This window comes from Crotalus tigris, unplaced genomic scaffold (assembly GCF_016545835.1).
Source record: "Crotalus tigris isolate CLP2741 ecotype Arizona unplaced genomic scaffold, ASM1654583v1 scf7180000017663.5292952, whole genome shotgun sequence".
Lineage (NCBI taxonomy): Eukaryota > Metazoa > Chordata > Lepidosauria > Squamata > Viperidae > Crotalus > Crotalus tigris.
Genome location: NW_024096550.1, coordinates 1,550,512 through 1,573,329, shown reverse-complemented (window position 1 = coordinate 1,573,329; position 22,818 = coordinate 1,550,512). Strand labels below are relative to the sequence as shown.

The window sequence follows — 22,818 nt, the reverse complement described above, 5'->3', positions numbered from 1 at the left end:
ATGTTGGCAAGCAGAGAAGTAATAATGGTCGCAACAGCATAAACATGCTTTGAACTTGACAAGGACAATATTTAAGACAGGGGAGTAGGAGCAGGATGGGTAGGATGGGTACTGATTAATATTCTAAGAGCTCAACTTACTATATTCATAAATGATTCAGGATTCATAAATCTTTTGCCATTCACGTCTTCTGAATTCAAAATTCCTTGTGTGGTTATCATAGCCATCAGCATCCACATGGTGAAACATCTATAGAACAATGGAGTAATTACCAATGGAGGAAGATATGTATCTATTAAGCAGATTTATGGATACTCACACAATCAGAAAATATAATGAGAGGGCCAGTTGGTCTAGTGGGTAAGGCACCAAGCTAGAAAGCAAAAACTGTGAATTCAAGTCCCACCTTAGCCATGAAAGCAAATTGGGTGATTTTGAGCCACTTACATTCTCTCTCAGCCCAACTCACCTCACAGGGTTGTTATTGCTGGGCAAATAGAAGGAGGAAGGTGTGTTGGATGTGTTGCCTTGAGTTATTTATAAAAAATGATAAAACAGGAAATGAATGAATGAATGAATGAATGAATGAATGAATGAAATGTAAAACAATCATCCATTGTAGTATAGGCATGACTTTAAATATAATTCAGTTAAGATATTGCAAGAGAGGGGAGAGAAAACAAAGAAACATAATTTAAATATACATCATTAAGTATACATATAAGCATAATAATGACTACAGCATTATTGGTAGACTGTAAATATAGAATGTTCTGCAATCATTTTATATATAGAAAATCATATTGATGTACAGTGTAAGATATAAAATGCATTTGGTAAACATAATCTGATAAAGGAAACTTTTCAGATAACACATCACTCCAGGGACAAAATTGCATGGAGCTAATTGGATACACTGAACCCTAAATAGCCCCCTTGTTCTCCACTGTGCACTTGATAGAGGGAAAGGAAATGAAGATGCTCTGTGCTGCCCAACTTGATGTCCAACTGCTTCTTGTTTGGAAGAACATGAAAACTACAGTCAATTTCATTGAGAAGAAAGAAGGTTTCTTTTTACCAATGCCAGGAGGAACCCAGCTTGAGTCTCCTTCATGTGGCATCTCTGGATGAATTTGAAAGACTCAAACATTGTGATATGACTCTATACCGTGAGCATACAAGGTGCACAGGAGCCTCAAACCAAATTCTTGTGTAGGACATAATAAGCCAATTGTTGTAAAATGTTTGTTGCCGATTATCCCAGCATCAGCCACTTTTACTTTTTCAATGATGGGATGGTGACATTTATGTGAGCTTTTAATTCCAAAAAAGTATAGATACTGTTATGTTTTGAGATCGGTGAGGCATTGACGAGGCAATTGGTGCAAACAGCAACCCATTTATTAAGTTAACACAGAAGCAGCACTAACTGCCTCTTAACCTCTATTTATACAGATCACCACTAGGTGGCGGCCAATAGAATTAAAGCAGTATTTTCCGCTTAAACACAAGCTAACAAGCATGTAGACAGACAGTCTGGAGTTTAAACAGGCACAACTGTTTGACCGTTTCAAACAGTTTTCAAGTAATTCACATCAATACATAACAGATACAATCACTAATAATCTTCCAGAAAGCTCCCTAATGATAAATCTTCCTAACTTCATCTTTTTCATTTTTTTCCAGTAGCAAATGAAGGTCAGATTCTATAATTAATGCAGGCATGTCAAACTGCCGTCCTGTGGGCCAGATATGTCACGCCAAAATCGCGCCCGCAAAACTGTGCCAGAAATGGGGGAAAAGTCGCAATACGTCACGTGACGTCATGTGACATTGCGAGTTTGACATGCCTGGATTAATGAAAAATAAACTTGAATTTAATCCACTTGTTAATGTTAACTTACTGCCTCCAGTGAAATAAAGATTACTGTAATTAATAACTGGGGATACCTGTCTTTAAACAATTATATATTTCTTTTTTCAATATGCAAATGGCGCCTCAGGAAAAAGCTTGGCACTATATCATTAGATCTCTCTTTCTTTATGTGATGGGTTAGATTTTCTGAAAGGATTTCCAAATTTTCAAATCAGCTGCTTTGCTCTGCTTATTTTGATGGATAATTATATATCCTAGTTCATTTAATCTGGAGGTTAAGACACCAGGCTAAAATCAGGACTATGAGTTCTAGTTCTGCCTTAGACATGAAAACCAGCTGGATGATTTTGAGCCAGACATTCTTTCTCTCAGCCCAGGGCTGTTGTTGTGGAGACAATAAAAGGAACAAGTATTATGTTTGCCACCTTGTGTTATTTATTTATAACAATAACAGTAATAAAGTAATAAAATTCATTTATAAACAGTAATAAAGGTGGCACTTTTAAAAATAAATAAAAACAAAATTTAAAATATATATTAACTGGAATTATAATCTTAGTTTTTTCAAAATAGCTTTAAAACTTAAATATGTAAACCAGAGATAGCTAGAGAAAGTAGAAAAAGGAAGGAAGGAAGGAAGGAAGGAAGGAAGGAAGGAAGGAAGGAAGGAAGGAAGGAAGGAAGGAATTTCCTACTCAAACTAAAACCTACTTTAAAAAATCATATAGGCACAATCATATAGCTTTAACCTCAGCATTAGTCAAATGCATTTGATCAAAAAATGTAGCAACTATTCAAAAGTTACAATATTACCAAAAGTGATCAAAAATATTTTATCATATCTGTCTTTGGCCTAAAGAGCACTTTGTCCTAAACTATCAAAGTGTAATTTTTTATTTTCCAAAGAGAATCATTTTCTTGAATGAAAATTGCAGGACATAATTCTATATTGTGCCATATTGTGCCATAGTTATAGAGAAACATCTGTTTCTTTGTACATTATTTCTTCAAATGTAAAATAAAACAAAGACAAATTATCCACGTGAGATTTAAAATAACATTTCTTAAAAATTCGTGGTAAATGTACATTTATATGTGTCTCATTTAATCTTTAAATTCATATTTAATGTTATTAAATTCAAAATGTTTTGATACAGAATAATTCTCTTGTATGAATATGGATTAAAGTTAAACTGGGAAAGACTGGGATGGGAGGGGAGGAGAAGGAATTCCATGAGATAAATATCAGTAATTAAATAAAATCCTTCCCCAAAATTCATCCAGCAGCCATAGATCCAAACATTAATCCATTAGACATGGATCATTTTAGATATGAAAATTCCATTTCATCAATAAGCATTTTGAAAAACATGTTTTGATTGGCATGATGAAAGATAGAACTTACATTAATGTTGCTTTCTTTTCTTTCATTCTTCTCATTTCAAACCCAGCACACAATATTCCTGATGAGATACAGATCAGTTACCAATGTCCTCTCCTAAATGGTATGTTTTCTTCTCACTAACAAGTTTGAGAACCTCCCTTTATAAACCGTAGACACTTTCCAGCTGTAGCAACCTGCTGAGTGTAGCAGCTATTTGATCATATTTACACCCTGTTGGCTGATGTCTTCCAACCCAATCCAATAGGAAGACGTCCCTATCAAACAGGTTCCTTTTATTATAGTAACGTATAAGGCAGCATATCTGCACTTTCTGCTTTGTCCCTCATCAGTATGAGCCACTCCATTTTCCTGAGAACAGAAATCAATGACGTCTCCTTCTTATTCAATACAATTCAATTCGGATACAAATAGTCTCTTGAATTCTTCTAACAATGCTTTAATTGTATTATAGTTAATTTAATAGGTGAATTTGTAATGGTTGAATTAATGTTCATTTTTTCTAAGTTGATTTGCTTTGAAAACAATTTCAGGATCATATAATTTATGTCACGTTCTACTCTTATTCAGAGAGCTTTAGAATTATAGACAGAGGACAAAAGAAGAGAAAAAGAGCAACAATAGGCCAAATATTAATTTTTGTGGCTGACCACTCAGATCTCCTTGACTAAATTTCAGTTATTTATTTGTATCCCATCTTTATTATTTTTACAAATAACTCAAGGCAGCAAACATGCCTAATGCTTCTTCCTCGTATTTTCCCTACAACAACCGGTGAAGTGGGCTGGGCTGGGACAGAGTGATTGGCCCAAGTTCAACCAGCTAGCTTTTATGGCTAAAGCAGGACTTGAATTCATGCTCTCCTACTTTCTAGCCTGGTGCCTTAACCACTAGACCAAACTGGCTCTCATTGGGTTTAGTAGGTAACCATGTTAGTTCTAAGAATTGCAGTCTCTCGAACACATGTGATCAAGGCAGGGAAGTCTGTTCTAGTGCATCAGCGTGTTTTGTTTTACCTTTTAAGTATTTGGGAATGTTACAGTATATTATTTGGAATCACATGAAAGGAACCCCAACCAGGCATCCCGCAGGCAACAGTGATGTCATCAGCTAATCCTTTCAGCCCAGAAGCACCTTAAAAGGTGCTTCCAACACAAACAGGACAAGATGTGTAAATAATAGCAATAGCACTTAGACTTTTATACTGGCTTTACAGCCCTCTCTAAGCGGTTTACAGACTCAGCATATGGCCCCCAACAAACTGGGTCTTCATTTTACCAACCTCGGAAGGATGGAAGGCTGAGTCAACCTTGAAGTGGTCAGGATCGAACTACTGAACTGCTGGCAGCTGGCAGTCAGAAGGAGTAACCTGCAACACTGCATTTTACCACGGCTGTAAGGTTGGCTATACTGCATTTTCTCCATTAGGGATACGATTTCTGTGTATTCATCCCACTCAGAGTTTGAAAGAAAAGTAGTTTAGGAGCCATTGTAAAGATGAAGTAAACTCTGAGTAATGTGTAAATCGAATAATTTATGCATCCAAGTTAGATGACTTGTCATGTACGGAAAACAAGTTAATAGAGATAAGAGTATGAATTCGCAGGATGGTCTTTCATTTTGTATGTAATCTGAAAGTTTATTAAAAATGGAAAAATCAATAGAAAACAAACAACAAATGAACTTCTTATCATTACTGACAAACATTTCTCAAGGATTCCTCTGTAGTAAGTCCAATATTTCACAATACAATTGATCAGGTGCATCTATACCATACATAAAATCCAGATGGTTCCACTGAGGAATAAATTTGTGGGAAATAAGGTTTTGAATTTGGGGGATTAATTGATTAACATCATCAGGGTCAGAAAGCCAATCATTTCCACCATTCCAAATTGCTGTTGGTACAGTCATAGCTGATATATTGTATTCAGGAGGCAAATCCTGTTTTTAAAAAATGAAAAAGGAAATGTGATATAGTCCTACTTCTCAGACTCAGACAAAGATATTATTAGCCAAATTGTGTCCAACTTTGCAAAAAGGTAAAAGAAAGAAAATGGAGTTGAATTCTCGAGTATTCATTAATGAGTTCTGTAGAATGCAATGTACTGACATTCCTTCCAAGGAGCATTTTCTTATTTTAATTCAGCATGCAATGCTTCCACCCATATTACTGAGTCTCCAAAGACTTTTCCTGGTTGACCTACCTTCATATTTCACCATTTTCCTTCTGTCGATTATGTTTTATGTTAAAGGTAGTCATGATATATAAAGGAGGTATACTCTGAAAAGCTCCAGATGGGTACAAAATGGCGAAAGATACCTTTTTCCAAATTCAAATTCAATGCATGGTTTTGTGTGTGTGTGTGTGTGTGTGTGTGTGTGTGTGTGTGTGTGTGTGTGTATGTGTGCAATAATACTTAAAGACATTTGGGAAAGTCTGTTATCTTAAGGCCTATTTGGTTTTCTGATGCATACATGCATAAGGCAGAATTTCAAGGCAGAATTTTGCATAATCCACTTTCAGTCTTAAACCTTATATCACGGGTGTCAAACTCACTGTGTCACATGAAGTGTCGCAATGTATCGCGACTTTTTTTGCATTGCCGGAGCTGAGGTGGGTGTGGCCTCTATATGATGCAACTGGCCCACGGGCTGGCAGTTTGACACCCCTGCCTTATATTATAACTATCCATACTTCTTAAGGCCATTCCCATTGTATCTATTGCATTTATTTACCTACTTATTCATTTGCTCATTCCTTCCTTCATTCATTCATTTTATAGTACTTATAACCTGCCCCAATGTCAATAGATAACATCAAACAAAATAATGCTACCTAAAAACAGTATGATAAAAATTAAAAGTCCAGAGAAAACCTGTGACAGAGACATGCTGTCAATCATCCAGGACTAAAAGCATGTTGGAATAAAACTGCTCTAACACAGTGGTTCTCAACCTTTTTAATGCCACGACCCCCAACAGGTCGTAAGTCGAGGACTACTCAACTGGTCATAAGTCGAGGACTACTCAACTGGTGCAGCACCGTTTGCAGAATGGGACTTTTGGCGGGCTCAGCAGGGCAGAGACAGCCTGGACAATTCCTATTGGCTTTTGAAAGCCAATAGAATTAGACTCTATTCAAGAGAGTCTATTCTATTGGCTTTCAAAAGCCAATAGAATAAAAGGGAGTAGCAAGCTGAGGAAAAGGGGAAAAATGGCGGACTGCTTGTTTGGCGACCCCTGTGAAATGGTCGTTCGACCCCAAATGGGGTCCTGACCCACAGGTTGAGAACCACTGCTCTAACATGTTTATGGAATTGCAGTAAGGGGAGGGGGCTTCACACAGGAGAATATTCAAAAGGAACAGTCAATACAAGAAGTCTAACCCACACCCCACAAACCTCACAGAGGGATGGAGTTTGCAGGTAGCTTGTTCTCGATGACTGAACCAAGCAAATTCAGTTCTGACAAAGGTTTGCCTGAGATAGCCTGGTACTATATAATTTAGGGCCTTCACCACCTCTCTGAAGCAGGCCCAGAAGAATACTTTCAGTGCTATGAATTCAATAGAGATGCCATTCTAAACTGGCAGGCTACCAGCTGTAGCCTCCAAGTTGTCTTCAAAGGCAGCTTCACATGGAACATGTTCAATCAAAGGCATGAGTTACTGGGGTTGGGCCAATGAAGAAAAGCCCTTGGGATTTGACCTGGGGTCTATTTCATTGTGCCAAAATTTGTGAACCAACCAGTACTTTTACTTTTCCTCTCCACTTATCTGTTTTTAGTTCACTTTATGTGCATTTTCACAGAGACTGAAAAAGGGAGCGAGGGAGGGAAGGAGGAATTGTTCTTGGTTGCATCAATGGCTGAATTCCTGGATGAGGCTGGTTGTGTGCGCAGTAGCCAAAAGCCAGGATAAGGCTATTCTCAAACAGCCCAATACTGTAGATCTACTGAGCTTCAAGCACTGGGGATGAAACTCCTTTGATGCAATTCTGGTTACATAATAATAACTTGACTCAGGTTCCAAACAGAAAGGAGAGCATAAAATCACACGGGAACTAGACGCTTGGAGAAGCTGACCTAATGTCCAATACATATCATTATTGTACCATATTGAAACAACTATCTGCTGGAAAATGCCTTACCTGTTCATAATGAAATTTATTTCCAAAGCTTCCATAGTTGTAAGCCTGAAGTTTACCACTATTGATGGCCTGCAAATATAAAGAAATCTCAAATGAATGTATTCATTTTTTTCAGTAGAAATGAAAAGCTAGAATGTCACAAGATGAACACAGATTCTATATTTAAAGGTAGTCTTCATTAAGGGATCACAATTGGGACCGCCAACCTAGTTGTTGAGTGAAGCAGTCGCTAAATGAATCCATGTTTATGATCTTACTCCAGCTTTCCTTTGCTTTACAAGGGCTGCAGGGATTGCTTATAAAGTTACTTTTTCATACTCATCGTAGCTGAGTGGTTGCTAAACAAGGCAAGTTGCAAAATGACCTGTAATCTCAATTGGCAGCAGGATCTTTGGGATGAAGGGGAGTTGAAATAGGCAAGATGGTAGGCAAGGCATTCCTTTTTGTATGTGCATCAACAGATAGTGTAATAAAAACATAAAATACAATATCAGTAGTAATAACAACTTCAAGTTATGCATAAGATGGGCAGAACTTGTATCATAACACTGCATCTGCCATCCCACCTCTTTTGATCACTCCCTGCAGTTGCTGATGATGATCATCTTCTCTTAATATGCTTATTGGCCTTTCAAGCAATTCCCTGTACTGTATATTGTCATTAGCAAAAAAAAAAAAAGACCAATATGTTAACAACATTAACTTAAGTTAAGGAACATGAGGAAACTGAAAGAAGAGGCCTTTCCTGATACAATCTTGATGCAAATTTTGACTAGGGACTGACTGATTTATTTATATATTTATACAATTTAGAAGCTGCCTACTTCAAATGATTCTGGGACATTTGCATGTTTGTTTGTTTGTTTTTAAAAAAAGGAAGAGCAATACAAAAAAAATAAAGGAATTGGTTACATGCATCCAATATCCAATTTTCTATATTAAACAAACTCAACCAACAGCTTGTCCCAAAGCCTGGGAGAATAACCAAGTTTTTAGTGACTTTTCTAATGTCATCAGGGAGCCACAAAGGACTCTTGGGGAAGCAGGGAGGCTATTCCAGAGGGAAGATACTGTGACAGAGATGGCAAATTCCCTAGGTTCTAAGTAGATAATACTGTTTAACTGAAGGGACCTAAAGCTACTGTGTCATACAAGACAAACACACTATTGGAGAGAGGTCAAATATTAGGCCCAATGCCATGAAGGGCTTTTAAGGTAGTAATCAGGATCTTGAATTGCCGCCAGAGACTAACTGGTAACCAATGCAGCTCACAGAGCAATGTTGTCAGCTTGGCATATTGCAATATGCTGTCTGTTCCACCATATTCTGAAGCAACTATAACTTCCAGGTGGTTTTCAAGGGCAGCCCCATTTGGAGTACATTGCAGTAATCCATTGGTGAGGTGACTAGGATCTGAGTAATTGCTAAGAGTCTTCCAATTCATCCACAGGCATGATTGGCAAACTAGATAAATCTGTGCAAAGGCCTTCTTTGAGCAAGAGATGGAGATCAAATGAGGACCCAGATTGTTGGGGGCAATGTAAATATATATATACATTGCTTACTGGTGTACACCGCTTAGAGAGTGCTTGCACTTAAAGCGGTATATAAGTCTCATAAATAAATAAATAAAATAAACCCTCAAATTGTGGACCAGTCATGAATGGGGAAATGTTCTCCCATTCAAAACTAAAGATGGGAAAACTCCAGAACTGGAGAAGCCAAATATTCACCACCATTCAGTATTGTCTCAAATCTGACTCTTTTTCTCCCTATCTAGATCAGTACAGATTTCAGACACTGGGACAGAACCGAGATAGCATAACGTGGACAGCTCAGGATTGAAATATCAGTTGGGTATTATCAAAAAGAATAATAACTTAGAACTCTCAAGAAAAGCCATTTACCCATCCTACAATTTCTTAAAGCACAACATATTATGCCTTCCCAGCATAGCAATTTACTTTAGGATATCTACCTGTTTCCAATGGATCATATTTTGCACAGATGTACTAGCTGGGACATATGATGTATACACATCAACTCGGCTCTGAAAAAAAAAAACATCATGTAGATTATTGTTTAATGAAGTTAATTTTAGCTCAGTTTCTTAGTTATGCTAAGGAATCACATGGTTTCTTTCTTTGGGTTTATGACATTGCATAAATGTAACCATTAATGATTGCAAACCATGGCTTATGGCAGAGAAGACCAAAAGTCTTAAAAATGTCTCTGCTCCAGAAAGGGAGGGACTGAGATTAGTCATCTATTGTGTATATTATATAAAGCCAAAATGTGTGTATTTCATAAGTTTATTCCATACGTTTATTCCATGATTGAGTAAACCAATCTAATACATAATTCTGAATCAATAGGCTGAAAGCCCACTCAAAGGTTTATAGAAATGAAATGAAAATATTTGAAAGCTTTCATAAAAAAATAAGTTTCTTTTTTGTTCATACTGTTGGGACAAAATGAGCACAATGATAGGGGCATCTGCAACCGTGCAAAAAAATGTCTGTCACATAGTTGCAACCAACATCGTGACACTCCTGAACACCACTACATATTAGTCTCATAATGGCAGAAAAGATACAATAATATTATCAAAAAGTTCAGGGGCAAATATCTCATTACTGACAGAAAATATAATGTAATCTGTAATGCTTAGGAAAATAAGTGAACAAACTAAGGAGAGACAATGGAAAATGAGTATCTCTATCAGACCTCATTTCCATCCCTCATAATGAAAAGGGCAGATAAAGGAAATTTCTCCCTTCGTCTCATTCATGGTCTTCAAATGAAAATCAAGATGCTCAGATACACAAACCAGTAAATAAAATAATGGAAGTCTTCTAGGCCATCTCATTTTTTACTGAAAGAACTCAAATCTAAACATCCTCATCAAATGTCTATCCCAGATTCTCCTAATGAAAAGGAGCTCATCACTTTACTACAGGGGTCTTCAAATTTAGCCCTTTTATGACTTTATGACAGCGTGCCTGACTGAGGAATTCTGGGAGTTAGTCCACAAGTCATAAAAGGGCCAAGTTTGAAGACCCCTGCTTTACTAGATACTTCTAGAGTGTGTAGATAATTTGTAATGTTATTTGATTTTTGGACGGATGGACAGATGGATTGATGGATGGATGATATACTGAAAAGTAAAGCGCACAGCTTTAGCTTAATTTTTATTGACAACACAAAACAATCCATTAATGTTCTTTGGAAAACAACATGGAAAATTGCTGCATTTGGTTTCGAGGCATACCAATAGGTTCAGAGAAAAAAAACCCTGCAAAATCAGTTACCAGGGAGCTGGAGGGAGTGAAAAATCCTCAATCTCTCTCCAGGTAAATTGGTGTTTTGGGGTTTCCCATCTATACTGTGGCAGCCATTCTGTGACTGCACCAACAAGTGTGGTCAATATATTCTAAACACGTCTCAATTAAAAATGTATTTACGCTTGATCTGTAGAAAGAAGTCTATTTAGTAGTGAGTTCTCTATGTCAATTAAATAAATTTTAAAAAGGGAATCTTTGAAATAAACAGAACTCCTTCCCCATATCAGGTATTTTTCAAACTTGGCAATTTTAAGATATATGGACTTCAACTCCCAGAATTCCCTGTCCAGCATGAATACTGGAAGTTGAAGTCTACACATCTTGAAATTCCCAAGTTTGAAAAATGCTGCCCTAATTGGTTGTCCTCCTGACATGCTAAAATTGTAACTTCCAATGTCTGCGGAGATTCTCAGTCATCCAGTTGTCTCAGAGGGGCTTTTTCAAAATGCAACTGGACTATTTTTTCTTTGAGGAAGGCGTATCACTTCTCATCCAAGAAGCTTCCTCAGTTCTGGCAGGATGGTGGGAGTGATGGAAGGATTAGTTCTGAAAGGATGGGGTTTTTTTTTCGAAGGATCATATTTCTTTGCAACACTTTGGTTGTTAGCACTCTCCCTGAGAACTCTTGAGGCCACTCTTGAGGCACAGATAAACCCCCAAGGGGTCTCAAGACCTCTTAAGGAGAGTGCTAATGACCAGATGACAGTAAAGAAATATCATCCTTCCAACTCTGCCCCCATCCTGTCAGAACTAATCCTTCCATCACCCCACCATCCTGCCAGAACTGAGGAAGCTTCTTGGATGAGAAGTGAAAAGTCTTCCTGAGGAACAGTCCAGTTGCCTTTTGAAAAACCACCTTTGTGAGTAACTTCCAATAGTTAATGCTGCTGGAAATATTGTCCAACTAGTGGCATTATCTGGGAAAAGTAGAGACAGAAAGTCTTTCAGCATTATACTAAAACAATGGTACTCACCAGATTCAAGTTCCCCTCATTAAAACCACACAATACAAATAATAGGTTGCTACAGATAGACGCCAGTGCCTCCTGACTGCAGACTTTGGTAGAAAACAAAGTACCAAAATACGTTTTGGGCAAAAACTCTTTTCTTCCAAATAAGATCTGTAAAATTTCAGAGAGTTGAGTATTAGTTATACAGGATTGTCCACCCCACTCCACCCAGCAGTTCCTCAGAAGATGATATAGCTGTAAGGAACAGAGTGCAACATACCGATAGTCCTCAACCTACAATAATTCATTTAGTGACTGTTTGAAATTACAATGGCATTGAAAAAAGTGACTTATGACTGTTTTTCAGACTTAATGACCATTACAGCATCCTGGTGATCATGTGGTCAAAATTTGGCTGTTTGGCAATGGGCTCATATTTATGACGGTTGCAGTATCTCGGAGACATGTGATCACCTTTTGCAATCTTCTGGCAAGCAATATCAATGGGGAAGCCAGATTCACTTAAAAACTGTGTTACTGATTTAATAACTGCAGTGATTCACTTAACAACTGTGGCAAGGAAGTTCGTAAAATGGACAAAAGTCACTTAAGAACTGTCTCGCATAGCAACAGAAATTTTGGGCTCAATTGTGGTTGTAAATCAAGGACAGCCTATATATAGGAAAATCCTCCTTTTTAGTAATACATTGGCTCTGAATGATGTCTGCATATATGTGTGGTGATGATAGAAAGATGGAAAAATGAATAGGAGGGACAGAAGGAGAAGGAAGGAAGGAAGGAAGGAAGGAAGGAAGGAAGGAAGGAAGGAAGGAAGGAAGGAAGGAAGGAAGGAAGGAAAGAAGGAAGGAAGGAAGGAAGAAAGGAAGGAAGGAAGGAAGGAAATTTCAAAACTAAAAGAAAAAATATTTATTTGTTTATTTATTTATTTATTAAATTTATGTGCCATATCACTATCATATGACTTTCAGCGACTTACAAATATCGTAAAAAATAGGCGTACAAATATTGAAACATTCAATAGTAAATTAACAGAAATTAAATAAATTAAAACCAGAATACTACAGGGTGAAGGTGGGTTCTTCTTCCTAATCCACTAATCACCTCAACATGAAATACTCCCATCAGGATCCCCAGCCATTTGGCAGATCCAGGTTTTGAGGCACTTAGGGAAGGCCAAGAGGATTTGAGCAGATCTCAGCTTGAGGAGCACAATATTTTCAGAGGGTGGGAGCCATAGCAGAAAAGGCCCTTCTCCTGGCCTCTGCCAGTCCTTGATTGACAGGGTCCACAGCATCTGTCAGAATGAGTGGAATGGGCTAATCCCATTGGAGTGAGATAGTTCCTCAAGTATCCAGGTAAAATGAAAATATCCTGTGTCCTAAGACTACATTAGGACCAAGTTTCTAAATCTTACAATTTTATATAATGAATCCTTACAGTCCAAAGTCACCTAATCCACATACGAAGTCACCCAATCCACATGCCTTAATTTCTGTATCAGAAAGTTTTGCAAATTTGGCTAAAGGTGTTTTAGCGTTTTTAACAGTAGCAACAGGTGCTAAAGCAATATACAGTTTGATTTTGGAAGCCAGTTGTTTATTGGATGAAAAAGCTATAAAAGCTGAGGAAGAGAAAAAGAAGAGAGAAACGGCTTTTTAACTTCAAAGTAACTTTCACCTGGTTAAATAAAATTCCATCATTGATATGCTTAACATCTAGCTCTTGTTAAAAGCATGGAGAAGAAACAGGATGAATTCTGACTTAATCCTCCACTGAGGTTGCTACTCACTCTGCCCCCTGTAAACCTTGGCTACTAAAAAGAAAAGGAGGCAGGTGTGCAGACAGCTACAAATTGTTGTTCAATGCTACGCGTGCTGTGAGGGCTTGGAAATGCAAACTTTGATAACAATTTGAAATTGTTGCTTGCTTGACTGGCAAGGTTTTTTTCCCCTCCTTTTCAATTATGTCCAATTCTTGGAGATTGCCAGAAGTGGTTTGCCATTGCTTCCTCCTAAGGCTGAAAGAAAGTGAGTGGCCCCAGTGGCCCAAGGTCACCCAGCTGGCTTCATGCCTGAGTTACTGTCACTAAAACCTACCAGATGCACTCCCAAGTAAATGCATTCCCAGTACTGTCCTATATATGCATAGTTATAAGAATGTTTATTTGAGTTCAGTGGGACTTACTTTCTGGTAAATACACATAAGATTACAGCCCCTTAACACAAGGCTGGGCAGCTTCTGAACTTACCAATGGTGGTTCCTTGGGAGTGACCAATATAATATATTTGTTTCTGCCCAGTTTTCTGCAGAACAAACTCTATAGAGGCTGGAAGGTCATATTTAGCCATTTGATTATAACTGGAAACAAAAATAAATGTCCTCATTAAGCTGCATGTATGGCAAGGATCTTTTTCGGATCTGAGAGTGTGCTAGTCTCATTTTCACAAAATGGCTTCCATGGAGATGTGGTGCTCAAGTCATGCATCCTAACCAGCCTAAAATTGCCCCAATCTCTAATTAAGTATAGGACAGGGGTTCAAGTTTTAGAACCAAAAACCCGTCTTTCCATCTTGTCCATGGCTAACCTTTAGGACTGGGTTTAGGCAAGGTGAGACACAAAGCTTGCGAAGCTGGAGAGGCTCAATTTGTGCTAGCAGAGATTGACAACTGAACACCATCAAGGTGCCTAACCAACCCTAGAATGCATGTAGGAACAAAGCACATCTTAATCAATTAAGGAGCATATGTAAACCATACAGAAGGGCTCAATGGGGACTTCTTGATCCTCGATGAGCTTAGTTGTTTGCTTGCAGAAATTTCATTACACAACTAGATAACATCATTGTTCAGCACTGTTCAAACCTAAGCCACATACAGTATATTCTCTTGAAGGAAAATAATTTATGGAAATATCTTCAATGGAATAATAATATAATTGTAACAGTTTTTAAAAATCTGAAATTTTAGGAGGTCCTTCTGATTGCTCAGTTTATGCCTAAATCCAGCTGTGCTAACTTTGCTGAAGCCTCTCTACCGGCCTATGTGTTGGAAATGGAGGTAATGGTGTTAGTATAGCAATAATCTCTTTTTTTTCTACTAAGAATCAATGAATTTGGAGAAAGAGAACTTCTTGTTGTTGCTGTTGAAAATTTCTAATGGCTGGTGTGTGTGGAAGTAGTGGATTTCTTCAGACAGCCAAGAATCTGGGTGCAAATGTCATATTTTCATTGTACAATATGTAAGTCAACCAAAAACCTATAATAGGGATGGCAAAAGAAAATGTATGCTTGTATATATGTAATAAAAATTAACCATCTCTCTCTCTCCCTGAGAATAAGGTAGTAAAACAAAAGTCTTTTTAGTACAGAAACAAAAAGTTTTGAGAAACTGTAAAGGATATTAATGTATTTTCTCTAAAAGAGCTACAAATGGAGAAACACATTTTGGAGAAAGTACAGGAAAGGAAGTAAAAAGCAGAAGAATCCTATTTTTGCTCCAAAATTCAGAATCTCCTTTTTGCTCTTTCTTTTCTGTTGGGAGTAGAATCAAGCAAACAAGCCAGCTCTTATCAATGTATAGATCAGATCAGTGTATTTTCAACCTTGGCCACTTAAAGATGAGTGCCCAAAGTTGAGAAACACTGGCTAGATCATGTACTGTTCTTGTTCAGAATAGGAAAGAAGGAAAAGATGAAGGTAATGAACTTACAACATGATAAGAAATGCTTTGAGGATGTTGAAAAAAAAATCCCAGGAGTATCTAGGATTGTGCTTCCAGGACAATCAGAGAGAAAGGCAGCAGCCCAATTGATAGGGGAGACATGATAGCAGCATTCCAGTATCTGAGGGGCTGCCACAAGGAAGAGGGGGTCAGGTTGTTCACCAGAGCACCAGAGGGAAGGACTAGAAACAATAGTTGGAAACTGATTAAAGAGAGAAGCAACCTGGAATTAAGGAGAAACTTCCTGACAGTGAGGACAATCAACCAGTGGAACAGCTTAGCCCCAGAAATTGTGGGCGCTCCATCACTGGAGATTTTCAAGTAGAGACTGGACAATCACCTGCCTGAGATGGTATAGGTTCTCCTGCTTGAGCAGGGGGCTGGACTAGAAGATCTTCAAGGTCCCTCCCAGCTCTATTCTGTTCTGTTCTGTTGTTCTGTCCTATCCCATCCCATCCCGTCTCATCCCATCCCATCCCATCCCATCCCATCCCATCCCATCCCATCCCATCCCATCCCATCCCATCCCATCCTATTCTATTCTATTCTATTCTATTCTATTCTATTCTATTCTATTCTATTCTATTCTATTCTATTCTATTCTATTCTATGATAATAGCCTCAAAGACCATAAAAATGACTCCAGCATAAGGAGTCTTCTGAGTTTCACATGGCTCTGCAGAGTTTAAATCAGGATACCCGAATTTCCAAAACTTCCCAAAGAAGGGAGAAAGAGATGTGTGATTCTTGGACCAGGTGTTCCCTCGGCTATTTCCTAGCCAGACATCATATCCAGCATCTGCTAGCATGGAAGCCAGACTATTATGAGGAAAATTTTGGTACCAATTGGCAGCATCCACCAGCAAGCCATGCTGTAGAAACACAACTCACTTTGGACCTGAAACAAAGCAATGAAAAAGGCATCCTGACATCTGGTGCTTCAGATAATCTTTGTAGGACGAATATTGGATGTTATTTCAAAATTATAATTAGTAGCAGAACTATTCCAGCCGACTTGTTGCTTCACTCTTCACACTCACAGAGAGGCTTTGAATCCAGAATTTTGTTCTTTGCTGAGAAGCACATTCACCTTACTATTGTAAAATGAGCCAACTTAGTAAGCGTACAAACTTGTGGTTTTGTTGTTTTCTCTGCCATGTGGAATTCTGAATAAGTTGAGAATATAGCCATCTTTTGTAATGACATAATGTTCCTCAAGAGGATATTTCCAGTACAGGATGAGCTGTTTCTACCAAAGATGAAGAAGACAAACACAAAATCAGTTTATCATACTGATAAACCTGATGTTATGAATAAACCCAATAGACTATTTCAATCTAAAGAAATGCTAAGAGATATTGATGTGAATGATATGACGAATAATATACTAATACAGTAACCAACACTATAGATAACTATATATAACTCACTCTCTCTCTCTCTTTCTCTCTCCTCTCTCTCTCTCTCTCTCTCTCTGTATATATATATATATATATATATATATATATATATATATATATATATATATATATATATATATATATATATATATAAGGTGAGCACCAGGGTGATAAAACTATAAAAGTTTAATTTAATTTAAAAACGCCAAGCTTTCGCCGTCACCTGCCGGCATCCTCAGGGCTTAAAACGCCAGGGAGTGAGAGAGTCTCTTATAAGCAAGCCAAAGTCTGCGCCCGGCTCCTCGATCTCGTCATCGGACCTAATTGGTTGGATTGTGCTCCGGTGACTCGTTTCTTCCTGCACCCCTTTTTCGCGTGTGTCCTCATTTGCCTTCTTTTCTTTGAGCTCTAAAGTAGGTGGAGCAACCTCCTTGTCTCTCTGATTGTCTCTGTTCTCTCCCTCGGGTTTATCTAGTGGTTTGCATTTCTCCTTCTCCTTCTCCCAATCCACATCTGCATGACTATTCTCTCTCTGAATGCTTTCCCTTTCATCCCTAGTACTTCGTAAGGGTAGTAAAGGAAGAGGAGGGGGATATGATGGAGGATTGCAAGGAGAGGGGGACCAGGGAAGACTCTTGGGAACATCGGAATTGATCGTATGGCCCAGAATATGGGGGAGGGGTATGCCCGACCCTAGGAGACTGATCAAAAGAGAGGGGGAGAGAGAAAAGAACAGAAAAGATGAGGTACATAAGATTGGAAGCATATTCACGGGTGGAGAGGGTATATTTGAGAAGGGAGTAAGAATGGAGGAGAATAGTCAGGAACAGCAGGTAGAGCTGCAGATTAGAGGGAGGGAGGAAACAGGAGAGAGTGGAGTTGATAGGTATGGAAAAGGGCAGGCAGGAATAATAGGTAGGAAAGTAGTTTGGGGGGGGGAAGTTTGGGAAGGAGAGTCTAATAGGAACGCAGGTCGGTAGATGGGAACAGTACGTAGGACAGCAGGCAAGGGAAGGAAGAATGCTGGAAGAAACAGCAAATAGAGCAGTGGATTGGAGAGGGGGGGAGGAAACAGGAGAGGGGGGACTGATAGGAAAGGAGAAGGGCAGATAAGAATAGAAGGCAGGACGGCAGATTGGGGGGGAGGAAAGCTTAAGAAGGAGGGTTTAACAGGAATGGATGTTGGCATTTGGGAACAGCATGTAGGATGGCAGGTCAGAGGAGGAGGAATGCTAGAAAAGAGAGAATGTACAGAAATGGATGAACAACAGGCAAGTCAGCAGATGATGGGGAGGACATTGGAGAGGGGAAGATGGACAGTGGGGGAGGAGGGTAAACAGGAACAGCAGGTAGAGCAGCAGATCAGGAAGGAAAAGATATTGAGGAAGAGAACATCAATAAGAATGGTTGGGGAAAGGCAGGAGCAACAGGTTAATCAACAGGTGGGAGGGTTGAAGGAAGGAGGGGGAAGGATGACAGGAATGGACAACAAAGGGTGTATGAATCGGCAGGCTGGGAGAGGAGGGAGGTTGGAGGAGGGAGTTGGAATAAGAACTGGCAATGGTATGCAAAAACGGGAGGCAGATCAGCAGCCCAGGAACGTGCTACTGATAACAGCACAGGGAGGGGGAGACAGCACAAGGATGACAAAGCAGGAAAATACAATGTTAGAGTGTAAAAAAGAGAGGGCGGAACAGGCAAGGTTGTCACAGGCAATCAGAAAGAGTGGCCCTGTCACGAGGGCAATGAGTAGGCAATTGGATCAGCAAGGGGATAAAAAGAACTTCCCACCCCCTAAGCCCCACTCTGAGGATGCTGGCAGAGGACCAGCGAAAGCTAAGTTGTTTTAATTTTTGTATATAACTGTTTTTATTGTTTTAAATGTGGTTTTAACAATAAATAACTGGAGTATACTCTTCCCGGAGATCGAAGATTGCATCATTGAACAAATATGCCCGGGATTCGTATTTTTATAACCATTAAGGATATATATATATATGTAGGTCTTTGGTTGTTCGGGTTTTCTCCCGCATAAAATTGGAAATGTCTTGGTGACGTTTCGACGAAGTCCCATTCATCATCTTCAGGCTGGTGTTTTCAGCTTCGTGCTTCGACTTCGTCGAAACGTCGCCAAGACACTTCCAATTTTATGCGGGAGAAAACCCGAACAACCAAAGACCTACATACAAACACCAGCAAAAACCTCAGAAAACATATATACCAAGAATATTGGTAAAAATGCGACTCCCAGGCATAATTATGAATAAAAGAATAAAATACGATCACCGGGAGGGTTAAAATAAGAATACTTTACTAAAGATATACTTATACTAAAAAGTTGCCAAGCTTTCGCTGGGGGAACTCCCCAGCATCGTCAGGGCTAAAAGGCCATTACAATAAAGGTGGTTTAAGTAGGTTCAAGTAACGTTTGCGCATGGCTCCTAGACCGTGTTACTGGCCCTGATTGGCCAGCTGATAACCAAGATGTGTCTATAACGTTATGTTCTTTTCTTCGGATGCCCTTCCCTATCCCTTCACTATTGGTCTTTGGAGGCGTTAGTAACCTTGCATCCCCTCCTCTTCCGATAATACCAATGCCTGCCGTATCGGGGGGAGGATTCAATCTGATGTTTTCTTGTGTCTTGTGATGGGGATAGGGTTCCACTAACTGTGGGTTAATATCCCTTCCCAATTGTATACCTCTCTCCTCCTTTGTCGTGTCAACAGCTCTTATCTGAGTATGGTATGCCTCAGCAATCATGTCTTTATTCCCCACCCCAGTCCTCCTTACATCCATTCCCTCCCATTGTTTGGCACTCAAACCGCTCTCATTACTCCTCCCCTTACTGATCGAGTGGGTTGTCATTCTATGCTTTCTCTCCCCTATCCATGTGGGACGCTCCTCCTCATTGCTATGGGCCTATGGGCAACCGCATAGGCCCATAGGCCCACTCCGAGATTTTAACAAGTCTTTTAGGTGTTCCAGCTCTACTGGTATCGCTTCCTCCCTCCTGGGGGGGTCTGAGCCTCACATGGGGTTGTTGGGCGGTGCGTAGATCATCAATATCGGGTGCCCCCTCCCTTTCTTTTTCTGTGCGCGGGGAGTTTGTAGCCTCTATTCCAGCGTCCACATGTTGGGATGGGAGACTCTCTTGCTGCACGGTCCAGCGCCAGTCACCTGGCAAGGGGGTGTTGATGGTATAGTTATTTACGTCCGTATGAAGGCGTTCCCGGCGGTGGGGGGATGCGGCTTCCTGTCCATAATGCCACAAGTGTTGGTATGATTGCTTGCGATGTAATGAATGGTAATTTGAGTCCCATTTCCGCAGCGCTTGTTGCGCTGGATGCAAGTCAATGCGACGATTAATTGAGCTGTCATTTGAGAACCAGGCCTCTTTCAGTAGCCGGCCTCCCTTCGTGGCATCACTAGCTATGATACAGGTATTAGCAAAGTCAAATCGGTGGCCCTCTTGCGCCATATGCATCCAAAGTTGTGAATGCTGCTCGCCCCGTTTTATAGCCAATTGGTGTTCATGGAGACGAGTCTTCAGGCGTTTGGCTGTTTCCCCCACATAGTTGCCTTGGCAAACATCCTCCCGGTGATTGTATTTTATTCTTTTATTCATATATATATATATATATATATATATATATATATATATATATATATATATATATTCAGATTTCTTCCTTCTTCCTTCAGCATTGTTCAAATGTTCAATGTTCTGAAAATTCCTTGGAGAAGTTTGTAGATTACTTACTGAATTCAGTCTGGCTTCAGGATTAACATTTCTGTTCAAAATTTTTCCTTCAACTAATACAGGCCAATAAAGTAAAATCAGAACCAGCCACATATTCAGTTTACCTGTAATTAGAAGATTTTTTTTAAATTTGATTTGTAAGCTACCCATCTTAAATGTACAATTGTGGGCAGCTATCAGTGATTAAAAACAAAATAAAAACAATAATAAATCAATAATTTACATATATGAGATAGAAAATCAACCAACCCCTCAATTAAGGTAACCACGGTATAGACTCAATCACACGCTTGGGGTCAAAGGTCAGTACCAACATCAGGCCTAACACCTTAAGGCAAGTCTAATCTCCAGAAGAATGATGTTATATAGGCTAGATCAGGGGTGTCAAACTGCTGGCCTGCGGGACAGATGCGTCATGCCGAAACCACGCCCACCCCATTGCCAGCAATGGAAATAAGTTGCGATATGTCGCAATACATGATGTGACATTGCAAGTTTGACACCCCTGGGCTAGATGCTACAACAGAAAAAGTTGTATACTTAGGAAGGAATTAGGAAGAAACAATCCCACTAGTAAGCCAAGCCTAAGCCATGAAGTGCTTTGTAGGTAATTACTAGCGCCTTGAATTGAATCAGAAGCAAGTTCACTAGATCTTCTTTTGCTTTATTTAAATTGGTATCAAAGACCAAATATTGAAATAATTTCATTAAAACTTCAATTAAAACTATACCATCTGGGATATAAATCAGTATTTAGAATAAAAATAGTAATTACCCTAAGAACCAAGAAAACATTTGCAATAGCCAAAAAAAATGGTGCATCTCTGTTTCAATTTGGTACCCTTGTGAATGTTCTTTTTTTAGAAAAAGAAAAAAGAAAAGAAAAATCATTAAAATTCTCATAAAGGTTTGCTTGGAATGCATAGTGACCACCATTTTCCAACACATACATTTTCTACATTATTATCAAAATATAAACAATATCCAGCAACATACCTTTGCCTAAAATCAACTCTACAATACGTAATTAATTTTTAGAAGTGAATTTCAGGAATTTAAGTTTGCATTCATAGGAACCCTGATTCTTAACTTTGCAATTTAATTTTAAAAGTACCCATTCAATTGCTATTTTAATAGATATTTATGTGTAATTTGACCCTCTGACCAATTCAATTGTTTGTGTAAAGCTAGAGAAAATCCATGAAAATCTATCTGCAGCTGTAGCCATTTTTCTCTATACAACATTAATCATAGAGAAATGCCATGTAATATAGAATCAAGATCAAATGAAGTGTTAATACCACTTTACAATGCCTTGGTAAGGCCACACTTGGAATACTGCATCCAATTTTGGTCGCCACGATATAAAAACGATGCTGAGAGTCTAGAAACAGTACAGAGAAGAGCAACAAAGCAACAAAGGGACTGTGGCTAAAACATATAAGGAACGGGTGCTGGAATTGGGCATATCTGGTCTAATGAAGAGAAGAACAAGGGGTGACATGATAGCAGTGTTCCAATATCTCAGGGGTTGCCACAAAGAAGAGGGAGGCAAAATATTCTCCAAAGCACCTGAAGGTAGGACAAGAAGCAATGGATGGAAACTAACCAAAGAGAGAAGCAACCTAGAACTAAGGAGAATTTTTCTGACAGTTAAAACAATTAATCAGTGGAACAACCTGCCTCCAGAAGCTGTGAATGCTCCAACTTTGGAAGTTTTTAAGAAGAGACTGGACAGCCATTTGTCTGAAATGGTATAGGGTGTCCTGCCTGAGCAGGGGGTTGGACTAGATCAGACATGTCAAACACAAGGCCCACGGGCCAGATGCAGCCTGCGAAGCCATTCTGGAAATAGTGAGGAAACGGCCCTGTTATATCTTCGGTTCTTTTTTTATAATATATTTTATTAATTTTTTAACAAGCATAAGTCACTCAATAATTGGTAAACTGTGTTGTCTGGGTTATATTTGTAAAGACACTCCTTAACAATTGATTTCTATAATCTGTATTCGATATATTAATTTTAGTTGATTTCCTCTTTCCCTAAAACATCTTTTCTTTGCAAACATTGAATTAATACAATTCTTATTGCTTTAGTAAATGACAATTAGGTATATACTTTTTCCAATATTTCTAAAAAAATAATCATCATATTAGTATATTTCTTTTTGTTTTCAGTCATTTGGGTTGCC

General features: G+C 38.8%; 1 protein-coding gene across 1 annotated transcript in view; it reads right to left on the bottom strand.

Annotated features, from left to right (window-relative positions):
• Positions 1-4,949: 4,949 nt before the first annotated feature.
• LOC120304850 (lipase member K-like) overlaps positions 4,950-22,818 on the bottom strand; it is a 36,302-nt gene continuing 18,433 nt past the window's right edge. Inside the window, 9 exon segments of the mRNA XM_039335843.1 lie at positions 4,950-5,222; positions 7,430-7,498; positions 9,409-9,480; positions 11,749-11,895; positions 13,230-13,366; positions 13,994-14,103; positions 16,165-16,363; positions 16,597-16,714; positions 20,627-20,730. Coding sequence (XP_039191777.1) covers positions 4,989-5,222; positions 7,430-7,498; positions 9,409-9,480; positions 11,749-11,895; positions 13,230-13,366; positions 13,994-14,103; positions 16,165-16,363; positions 16,597-16,714; positions 20,627-20,719 — 1,179 coding nt within the window. The 5' untranslated portion in view covers positions 20,720-20,730 and the 3' untranslated portion in view covers positions 4,950-4,988.